Consider the following 12,535-nt stretch of genomic DNA (forward strand, 5'->3'; position numbering starts at 1 on the left):
AATGATGCAAAAATCACGTTCCGATTGTTTTTAGCTTTCATATCTGATTTAAGGGGTGCTCAGTAAGTTCCAGGTATCCATAGATCCCATACCATAGGCAACAGAACATGTATTCGTTCCATAGTTAGTTACAGGTATTCATTCATAGGTTCCATAAGTAACAAGAGCAGCACGTACCAGTTCCATAATGTGGTAGCAGTAAAGCTACCATATGACTCTAGCTCGTGATCACGAGGTCACGGCTAATTTGGTATGCGAACAGTTATAGTGGCTTGTTTAACAGGTAAAGGTGGTTCCTTCAGTAACTATCGATATCTGTGTCTGGCGTCCGCAGGTAGTAACGAAGACAATTCACCAAAACCTGCTCATTCAAAATCACAAAAATGAGTTTGTTGTGCAATCAAATTCTGCGGAATGACATGGTGTTGGATAAAAGGTAAGGCAACTTGTATAAAACCAAGATTTAAATAATGTTTTCATTTTTGTTTATTTCTTTGAACACAAAGGGTTACCTGAGACATCGATCTGTTCAATGCAGCCCCACCGTAACTGACATGAAATTTATCCTTAGCAACCAAACCCTGAAAGAAAAGTGCGGTAAAGTTACTTAAGGGTAAATGGGGCAAACAGAAGGCGACATAGACAAAGAGGAAGATACTTCTGTATCAATTTCAGCCGATTCAACATCAATGTTCACATCTGAAATGACTTTGATGATTTCAACAAGCAATCCAGGCTTATCTGCCGTCTCTATACACAGCAAGCTGATACATATTGAATTAAAAAGAATTAGAAACCTATTTTATATTGGGTTGTTTATTATGCTAATATTATTTGGCGTGTGCAAGTAATAAACAGCTCAAAGACTACAGCATCCACTCGTTATAAGATGCAAACCTCCTCTTGGGCCCATCTTCCTTAACCTGTATATGAGTTTTGATATCCTCATTACGCTGCATAAAACAGCAAAGAAAGTTCAAATTAGCAAGACTGAGACCATGCATCGGACCCATAAATCATTCATTGAATTTAGGGAATGACAATAGAAACTAATAAAAAATTACAAACATCTAATAAAAAAACTCAAGTTATTAATAAAGACTTGAGTAATAAAGTTATTTTAATCCCATCAAAAGCTAATAAAACCCCTGTTCTATAAAATGAACCAAGCATCTTTTGGTAATCCAATCTATATACTGCATGATAATATGCACCAAAAACACAAAAATTATGTTATATAACTTGAACATTCCAGTATATCAATTTAGAAGCCCCAACTTAGTCAACCAGTAATAATGCAGGCAATATAAAGCCATAGTGGCCATGGAATCTGAAGTGAAGAATGAATCTTTATCATTTAATATTAATAATCTCAAGAAGTCCAAAAAAAGATCATCACGTAATCTCTTTGACAAGATTGCAGAAGAGAAACCCAAATGGTTTTCCAGTGCAGACACTCAATTTTTCAAATAGAAAGAGATACACAAATACTGGAATAAGTATAATTGGTCTGCATTCAGAATAATGATGTTTGATCTCTAGCTGGTCAAAATCAGGAGGTAGCTCCCAAAAGTTTTAATTCACAATAAAAACCACTGGATAATTAAAAAAGAAAAAGTGAAAAAAGAATTATCCACTACCTGAACATAAAGCGACAACAACATTTTATTTATTTTATAGAAGAAATATTAACATAAGATTGCAAAAGCCATCAACTGGGAAATGCCAACATGGATGCATCAAATAACCGATGTTTATTTTATTCAAGAAACAAAAACTGGAATAGTACAATTCACCTTCTTCTTTGGAGACTTTATGCCAAACACTTCACCCATCGCTAGTAGTTCACTTGACTCCTACAAAAATTACATAATATTTGTGAGTAAAGAAAAACTGAAAATTAATAGCAAACAAAAAGGCATATTGGGAAAAAGTAACTAGGAAAAGTTGTGTTTATAAAAAATTGTTAATTATAATGAAACTTTTTGTATGTAAAAGTAATCATATAAAAAACCCATAGGCAAGAATAGACAAACTTACAGGATGATATTTTAACAGATTGTTAATGATGGTAAGTCGAATTCTCTCTAACATATCAGGATCTTCAACTTTGCGCCCAGTATCTCTGAGAATATGAACATCAAATAAGTCTGTAAAGACTTAAAAGCTTCAATGAAGCATTGATAACAAAATAGACAATCAGTAAACGGTAAAATTGATATGATTTTTATACATTCAAGTACATTGAGATTAACATAACATGCTTTAGAAAATACGAAAATAAGAATAATTTAATAACCTTTCTATTGTTGTTCAATGTTTGCAAAATTTGATATGAATAATCTCAGTAACATATGGTTATAATTTGACAGTTAGGTCAATAAAAATAGAACTTTCTACTAGTGATTGATGGTGGGAGACTAAGAGCAACTTACACCTCAAGTCAAGTATTCAAGAGAACACATTTTCTCATGTGGACTCTTGAGAAAGACTGAATTTAGCAACACCGAAGACTGTAATTCAGAAAATTCCCTAACATGCTCCTTTCTGAATAAGTGAAAATTACAGAACGTAGAAGAATGAGATGAAGAATGAAACTAAAATACAGGAGCATTAAAAACAAGTACGGGAAAGGCTTCATGGTGGACTCTCGCAAACTTTAAACCATCACCCAAACCCAAGGAATGAAGAGATCCAGAAGAAGCATAACCTTGAGATATAAATTTCAATGGGCTAGCATACAAAACAGTAACAGAACTGACATCCCTCTCATCTGAATGCAAACCACACTTAATTTGGATAATTTGATGCAATAAAGAACCGGTCCATGGAGGGAAAAGCCAAAATCCATTTTGGCTGCCAAAGAATAGTTTTTGGAAACCAAATTTCGAATAGATAAACTTGATTTCCTGTTAAGTTCTACAACAAATTTCCTTAACAACACCATACAAAAGAAAATCCCATATAAGCTTCTCAATTCTTTCAGCCAGAACTAATACTGCAATTAAGGAAGCCCCCAAAGACCACAACTAAGACAGGCTAAAGGTGACCCCACAGCTAAGGAAGCTTTCCAGCACACCTTAGGAAAACAAAACACCTTTCAAACTATCTAACATCCAAGAACACAGGGTGATCCATTGAGTTACAGTATGATTCTCCTGAACTCAGATACGTCTCCTTAGAGAGAATATGACAGTGACTCACATATAAGAGAAATTTTAGTTAAAGATGAAAAAGACTGAATGATGTCTTAATTTATCAAAGAAAAGCAATAATTATCAGTTTAAGAGCAAATTCACTCATGTTGTCCACTTTTACTGTTGAAATTGTTACTCAATAAAAATAACGCACAGTAATGAAACTGGAAGAAAAAGACAAGGAAGACCTACGATTGTGTGATGAAAAATTTCGTTTGCTTAACTAATCCCTCTGTCGAGACAGTTCCCTTTGAAACATCCAGTCCCAGATCTTTTAATGCTTTCATCTGCCTTGATATGAACAAATAAAGATCAATTATTGACAATAAATATAAAATTCTATGTAAATGATGCCCTTTTGTGATAGAAAAGAACAGTCATCTGAAACCCTAAAAGATGCCTTTCAACACTCATGATGATTCCAGTTTGTTTTCTTTCTTTAAAAACTAAACTATAATGCTCTGTAGTTTTCAAGCAAATTTTACAGAACCAACTTGAAATGAACCAATGATGCTTGTTTACAAAGGGAATGATGACATGTGTAAGGAAGAATATATAAATAAACAAAGCAAAACTTGAGACCTGCAAATACATGATAAAACTTGTCAAACAATCAAATAGTGACAGGATCACTTAAACAACAAATAACAGTTTAAGGATAACCCATTGTAGAGATTCAACTGGTTTGAAAATTTTAAATTGCATAATTTAGTTTCCAGTAGTCAAATCACCGTGTCAAGAAGAGCTCCAAGGCGATCTCCAAAGCTAAGCTGAACAATTGTTGCTTCAGGATCTGAGTCTTGATCTATTAGAACTATTGGCATAGGAACACTGTCGGGATTGTCATTGGATTTCTGCACAGTGCGAATTATCCAATAAAAAAAGTCATAAACATATGTATGTATAAGCATAGTATAAAAATACGGAGGGCTCGGGGCATATGTATTGAATTGTTAACAAAAGCTTAGACTCTTGGCAAATATATCTATGAATGATAGCAGTGACTATATTAGACCAGCACAAACACGCCCAAGACTAGTTGAATATAATACAAGATTGACTTGTAAAATACACAGGAGTTTTGAATGTAAAGAATAAGCTGAACTGTAGTGCAACAGACATGTAGTCCAGTAGATATTAATCCAAATTTGAGAGAAATTTCCCAGAAAGAAAAAAGAAATTGCTTGAGATCTGCATATAACATTCCCAATAACAAAGGGAGTTTGAGAAAACATGATCATCACTATACACAGGTCAACTGATTGAAGGATTGAAAATGGGAAGACCACAAGAAAGATAGATTCCTGTGCAGCAGCCCTTCAAATCCCCATCAGATATAGCCTAGCCACTGCTCAAAACCATCTGAAAAAAGCTATGATTTTTTATTTTATTTTTTTGTTAAAAGTATCATACTCAAATTTCAGAAAGTTTAAAAGTTTTAGTAACAAAGGAAAATATCAGAAGGTGCAAGGGGGGAGGGAAGGAAATTATAGGACATTAGCCATGGTTTCTCAACATATATTTGACAGCTCCATTTGGCTACTAGTAACGAAAAGTATTTCATATGAAATGGAAAAAGAGGCAAAAATGATAGCAAGAAAAATATCTTCCTAAGATCAGGAAGGAAATAGAAAACACTATTTACTATAATGTTATGACACAATAACCCTATTGAGTCCGAAACTACTTTTTCTCTTCTAATTCAGTCCCTCACTTTTATTTTATTCTTTGCAATTCAGTTCGTTGTGGATTAAAATTATACAATTCACGGATAATAACAAAGATTCTAAATCACACATAATAAATTAATGTTTACTAATCATATTTTTCATCTGCCAAAAAAATGGTAAATGTGAATGACATGGGGGCAATAAACACAACACTGACCAGTGAAGCGGAACCAACTGCATTCACATGATATGCAGAAGCAAGTATAATGTTCCTGCAAAACGTGCCAACCAGTAATAATAAGAGACAAGTGGTATAGATACATCCTGACGACTACTAAGAATATTAAAGTTCCATTAGGGATCATAGACTAGAATGCAAACCCTATCAATAAAAGTGGTCGAACCAACCTTCATTAACTTAACAGAATAGCACCATCAAACCATATATGGGACCAAGAACCAACATATTCAGGATTCCTGGGTGCCAAGGGATGCACAATAAGAAAAAAACAATAACAAAAACTGAATAAACAAAGTTTACCCATAATGGAGAATGGATTCTAACTGGAAGCTTCAGGAATAAGGGCTTTCAAAGCAGGAGTGAAATGGGTCATTCCTAACTAAACATTGGGACTAAAAGAGAAGCCCTTGAATAAGAGAAAGATCTCTGTATGGATAGATTGATACATGGCTTCAAGGTTTACAGACATCAAACCACTAAATTAACATAGGCATTGTCACAATTTTATATGTTTCATACATGCCCAACTGTAATGGCTTGAGGTGCGTAGGCCACTACCTCCCCCTCCATCTAAGAAAATAATTTATAGTTTTGACTACTCAAATAGTACCATCAATTTTTCAGTATATACAAATGAAATGAATAAGGGATACCATCACTCACAGCAATGCATTGAGTTGACTGCGTTGGAACTACCAAACTTTTACTATTTAGCATTTACCATGAATTGAAAGTGGAATGAAGGGGGCATTGACAAATCGGGTGAAAGAAGTTGACGCGCTAATTCTTCCAAAACATCAGGACAATAAAATAATCGATCAATGGTCAAAGGGAAAGATAAATAACTCGGAGCATGAATGACAAAGTCATCCAACTTTGACTCTTAGTCAAACACTTCAAATAAACCCGTACATTTGCTCACTCGAATCACTCACTCCCACTGGATTTACACACACCAAGAGTAGGTTCAGTCAAAATATCTAGACACAGGCACTGGAGTCACTGAACTCAAGAACAATATAATCTCACAACTAAACACTGGTTCCACTAAAATCCACTTTCCCGTCAAATTTTTTTCATCAGAACATTGACTAAATTTTATGAATAGAAAAAACAACCAAAATTTAAAAATCAAAAGTCAGCTATCAATATTCGATTTCTAGTTCCTACTTAAATCTTTCAAGAAATCAGCATCACACTTCTGACTTCACTCCATCCCTAGGGAACATCTCATTCTCATTCTCATTCTCATTCTCACCCTCATTCTCATTCAATAACTTCCGTCTTCATCTATCCACACGAGACTCGAATTGCAGTGGATTAAGACACCGTAATAATCGGTTTCAATTAACACTCCGATTTCAAAAACTACTAAAAAGAAAAAATCAGGAAAAGTAAAGTGCGGCGATGATGAATTCTCACCTGTCCCTAGAGAAGGAGGTTGAGGAACGGAAGACGACGTCGGAGGGAGGAGAGAGGAGCGGAATGGAACGCGGATCGGAAACCCTACCACCGTGTAGGGCGAATGAAGGAGCGAGGAAAACATTGGTGAAGGCCATTGTGTGTGATGATTGACGAGAGTGGAAGTTGAGTTGGTAAGAGGTGCGTGTGTACTATAGCTACGTTATTATATACTAATGTGATGAAAATAGTAAACTCGGTGCTTTGGCTATTTGGTTGTTTGGCTTTGTCTGGTTGATGAGTGTAGTTGCTGGGTGCTGACGATAGCTTCGAGGGGGACGGATGAGACGGCCACGTTGGATCCAACTGCTACTGTTGCTTCATCGACGTCACCATTTCATTTTTAAAAACAACTTGCTAATTTTTCACACTAATATTATAAAATCTCTTTCTATACTAATATTTTTAAAAGGTGGAGTTGGATAACATATTAGCAAGATTTAGTCGATATTTTTGTTTGTATGTAAACAAACAAAAAAAAAAGTGATGGTCTAAAAGTAAATATGGGAAAGAAAAGTAAAAATTATTTTTAATAAGCAACCTGAATCGTTGCTTCTCTAAAAATGTATGTAGTTTTTTTTTTAAATTCTTTTTTATATTTGTAAATATTCTTATATGTGAAATCTGTTAATATGATTACTTTGTTAAAAGACAATTTTAAAATAAAAATTTAAAGAAAAAATGTGATGTATTATTCATTCACAAGTGTCACAGATTATAATTCATTACTGATTATATTAATGAATTTCATTGAATATATATATATATATATATATATATATACTTGAAGGTGATATCAATTATTTTGGAATAGAAGTCAAGTGGGTTAGATCTTAATCAAATTGTGGTGTTTTAATTGTTACACTTTTAAGTAAAAGAAAGTTACATTCTAACTAATGATTATAGTTATAGTTTTTTACTTAATGATAAACATTTTATACTAATAAATAAATAAATATATATATATATATATATATATATATATATATATATATATATGATTGAATGTATTTTGTACATTCTTTTTTACTTTTAAATTTTTCTGAAAATAAAATTGTTTGATAATTAAATTATTTAGACTATTTAGAACGTTTTTCTGATAAAAAAAACTTGAATAAATAAGTGCATATGAATTTTAACATTTCATTAATTCGTCGCGTAATATTTACATATTGTCATTTACGTTTTAAAAGAGTTTAAGTATATAATAAAATATTTCTGGTTAACTACTAAATTAGTCATTTTGGTTGAAAGTTGGTGTCGTTTAATTTAAAAGATTTGAAAGTGGAAGCGTATAGATTGATTTAAAGAAAAAAAAAATTATGAAAAGTCTCTTGATACTATTATACGACAACAACATGTCCATATTTTCATCATACACTTATGATCAGAGTCGTCAAAGTGGATTAGAATCTGTGAGTCAATCCAGCCTACCACAGATTCGGGCAGGGTTGGATTGATATTTTTTTATAAATTTTAGTACGGATCAATTTTTAATCCGGCACACAAAGAATCCGACTCACTCGGATTGAACCCGTGGTGGGCCGGATTGGCCCACCAAGCCGCATGGTGACACACATTATATTGGACTTGGTAATGTTTGGCTGTTTTTTTAACCAAATACATTGGTGGGTTAGCAAATAGATATCTAACTTCAACGGATAAAAGTATAATTATTAAAAAAAGTATAATTAGTTTGCTCAAAAAAGTATTGCATTCAATAAAAGATTGGGTAAGTCACAAGAATGCTTTGATCTTAGATAGTAATTTGTATTTTTATTTATTTATTTTGGTTTGTATTGGAGTTTAACATCATTTTGGATTATATTGAGATTGTATTCAAATTTATTTAAATTTTAATCTGAAATATAATTTCTGACTTAAAAAAATATATATTTTTTTAATTAAGTGGGCTAGTGAGCCAACCCGTTTAACCCACCAACCCGTGGTGGGTCGGACCGGGTTCAAATTTTTTCGGCTCGCTAATAAGTGAGTCGGGTTGGGTTGACCCACTAAGTAACCAACCTGTGGTGGGCTGAGTTGGACCGAGCCGGGCGGCCATTTTGACAGCTCTACTTATAATACACATGTAATTATATTTATAGTAAATATTGTATTACATGTTAAAAAAATTAATTTAATTTAACTTTATAAAATTGATTTGTAATGTGAGATTTAAATGTATTCATTAGTCTTATATTTAGTCGTTATGTAATTTCCAACACACGTTCCATTCATGTCAAGACATGTACACTTTTATAATGAGATTATATATTAGTGGATGGTCCAATAACGGGTAGAATAATAAATCCAGCAAACAACAAAAGTTTACTATGATAGACTTTAGCCCATGAATTTTATCATCATGTTAAGAATTGAACTTTAAAAAAAAGTCAATCATACAATATCAACTTGTCAGGTGAGGTTTATATTATAAATTATTCTTATGTACAGTGAGTATGGGGTTTAGAACATTACAAGTATTTATATTAAATATTGTATTACACAATATTAAACCAGGAGTTTATTTAGTGAGTTCATTAGTTGACTTTGTTTTTTTATGTGTGAGAAGATGAAAGTCATCACAACTTCAGACTTGTAATTTAGTTTGCAAATCATTTTCATGGAGCATATATTCCAGGTTGGTTGAAGGTCATATAGAATTCCCAATAATCCAACTTACAAGACAATTGTATATCTATAAAAGCTTGGAAAACTCAAAATCAGTCTCGTACAAGAGTCACAACTAATGTCTCTACTAGGAATTTAAGTACGAGTTTAAGCCTCATGTAAAGTAAAAAAATTGGTTAGCATCACAAAGGATAACAACATATATAAACTTATTGTGTTAAAAATTTTATCTAAGGATGATGTCAATTTCTTATACGTAGATCGATCTCATGTCTCATTGATGTTTTTCTTCAAAGTAATACTCATTCCAAAGACCCATCAATCTCAAATTTCAAAGAGATATTATTCAAATTCATTTTGACAAAACCAACTTTGAGAGAATTTCGACCCAAATAAATCTAAGCTTTTAAAATCAATTATAAGTATGCATCCAATGATACAACATAGAAGACTCACAACCACATTATATATATATATATATATATATATATATATATATATATATATATATATAATATAAATAAACTATAGTATGAATAAAAGTTTTTTAATTTTAGTATATTTTATGTAATTGAAACTCTAAAAAATTTATACATCTATCTTACTATCTCAAAAAATATTTTGTGAAAAATCACCGATGCATATCAAGAATAATAGTTAAGGAACTATTTGATTTATAATTTACTATCTACTAAGTTGTCCAATCCTGAAGCACCCTTGCATTGTTTAATATTTAGATTCATCAACAACAGCCAAACAATATCCCATGTTTGTGCAACAACATAAAGTGCATGCATCATACAGTGTAATAACATAAAAACTGTTGTCTCCGCCCATATATAAAATTGTCCATAATCACACTTCACACCTCACTCAGATATGCAAAAACATAAATGGACTAAATTTTCTTTTTTTCCATCACCCATGTTACACACATGAACAAGACAATGAATACGTGTTTATGAAAATAAAGTTAAAGAGGGGACCATTGTGCATAACAAAACTATGAAAACAATTTGATAGTTTTAAGTATATTAAACCCTTTGAGTCATTGCCATTATTGTGTGAGTGGCTTGAAAGGTTCAACCATGGGCCAAACACTTGTAGACAAGTTAATTAAAATAAAAATAATTTAAGGTGAATTGTAAATTAGTTTGTAGATTTCGTGCAATAACAATACATTATAGAAAACTATTTCAGGATTTTAAGATTCATGAGTCTCACACATTCACATTCACGTATATAAATTATAACAGAATACTAACCTTAATCCATAAGAGATCCAATAAGAATGCATTATTTAATCTCCTTTTCCCCATCTATCTCTTTGTCTTTCTTTCTCCCCTCACACCCTTTTTCTTCATTACTCAGTGTGAAAGAACCTTATGACTAGAGACAAAACTCTAATCCTTTTATAAACTAACGTCCATCAACTTGGGTTGGATCTTATTTTATTATAACTTCTCACAATAATCAATAAGTCTATATATTTTATTAAATAACATTTAGATCCATTATAATATTTCAAATGAGTCACATAATGAAATTAATTCTTCAAATAATTCTAACATGAACATCATGTAAAGTGTGAATGATAATATTCACCATTCTCATTTAAACATTGACTATTATGTAACAGTTAACATCAAATATTCATAATACTTAACATCAATTTCACAATAATTAACTAATTGTTAACGTCTTTCAAACATTAAATGATACAAATATTTCACCAGTATCACAAATGAAAAACTAGCATATTCAATAACGACTTATTACATATTTATTATTTAATTGTCATAATAAATGTGTATTATGTTGATTCAATTAATAATAATATAATAAGTCTTGGATCTTGCTAATTAGTGTCTTAAGGATATTGGTTAAGAATAATTAATAAACAAACAAATTTGCATATTTTCATAGTTACATGTGACATTAAATGAATTCACACCTCAATGATCATTAATGCAGTTTTATTTCATTTAAAGAACGAAAGTGTCCATAGATTTTCTACAAATGTAATTAATAATTTATTTGATACACGAAAGTTAACAATAATAAAATAATAGAATAAGGTTAAAGTTGTTATATCATGTCTCCTCCTTTTTAATCTATCTTTCATTTTAATGTTGTTACAAATATAATATAATTAAATGTAAGAAAAAACTTAAATTAACACAGAAAGCACGAACAAAAATAAACAAAAACAATTCATTGAAAGTTAAAACACAAAAATATATTTAATCCTCAAAATAATTGTTTAATTCGAAACAAAAGGCTTAATAATCTTAGATTTCATAATTTTGACTTGAAATAGCTAATTATATCAATTAATTATATTATAAATACATATAACATATTTTATAAAATAAAAATACACTTTGAAATTTTCAAACAATATCTCTCTTACACACACCGAACAATTTTGAATTTTTAAGGTATGTAATAATAGATAAGAAAACATATATCTCTGATGCTTGAAGAGTGAACTTCTTAATAAAATTTTGAAATATAAAAACTTTTGAAACGTTTGAAAAATATTGTCTTTAACTTTTGCCAAAAAAAACAATTTTTTTTGGAAATTTCTAGAAATATTAAAATATTATTATTTTATTATTTTTTAACTTTTTATTTGTGTGTGTCATATAAATTATTAAATATAAATTATTAAATATAGTTGTATAATATTTATAAACATTTTTATAATTCAAATAAAATAAAATTACATTAATAATTATTGGATTAGAATTTATTTAGCATCATTACTAAATATGAACTTTTATAAAATTTTATAGGTACCCATTATTTTTAATCAATGTCCTTGGAACACTACAAAATATTAACTAATATTACTTTTGTTATCACTACAAAACATTAACTAATATTAACCATCAACATTTTAGTTGATAAATGAAATTAAAATCCTATTTTGTTCCGTTTTATATGTATTTTGTAAGTTATTTCTCTTTTTTATTTCTCATGTTATTTAATACATTTATGTACATTGATTTATTTTAAATAATTTTTAATTAGTTAAATTTTAGTGTTAATTTTAATCTAAGAGGTTCACGTATTTATATAGCCTTTTTTTCTTCTTCATAGTTTAACCTTTTGTTTCTTGGACAACACTTTAATTTATTGAAATTACTTTTTTATTGTTCCTTGAATTGTTTTTTCTACATGTTTTTGTTGTTCTGTTACAAAGACAAGTTAATAATCTCATCACTTTATATTTATGGGTTTATCTCCCATTATTTTAGAAGGCACTGAATTAATAATTCACTCAAATTATCTTTACTTAAAAAATAACTTATCTTTGCTTAATCGGGCCC

The 12,535-nt window shown here is 30.6% G+C and overlaps 1 protein-coding gene across 1 annotated transcript; it reads right to left on the minus strand.

The window, feature by feature from the left end:
• Positions 1 to 2: 2 nt before the first annotated feature.
• Positions 3 to 6,803, minus strand: ACR12 (ACT domain-containing protein). The gene is made up of 10 exons (XM_028080208.2): positions 6,531 to 6,803; positions 5,085 to 5,139; positions 3,929 to 4,051; positions 3,390 to 3,484; positions 2,041 to 2,125; positions 1,797 to 1,856; positions 898 to 953; positions 659 to 764; positions 513 to 581; positions 3 to 361 (listed from the first exon to the last, which is right to left on the minus strand). The coding sequence occupies exons 1-10, from the start codon at positions 6,665 to 6,667 to the stop codon at positions 299 to 301; spliced, it is 849 nt and encodes a 282-aa protein (XP_027936009.1). The 5' UTR covers positions 6,668 to 6,803; the 3' UTR covers positions 3 to 298.
• Between the last annotated feature and the right edge of the window lie 5,732 nt (positions 6,804 to 12,535).

This window comes from Vigna unguiculata, chromosome 7 (genome assembly GCF_037176805.1).
Source record: "Vigna unguiculata cultivar grain cowpea cultivar isolate G323 ecotype 2 chromosome 7, ASM3717680v1, whole genome shotgun sequence".
Classification (NCBI taxonomy): domain Eukaryota; kingdom Viridiplantae; phylum Streptophyta; class Magnoliopsida; order Fabales; family Fabaceae; genus Vigna; species Vigna unguiculata.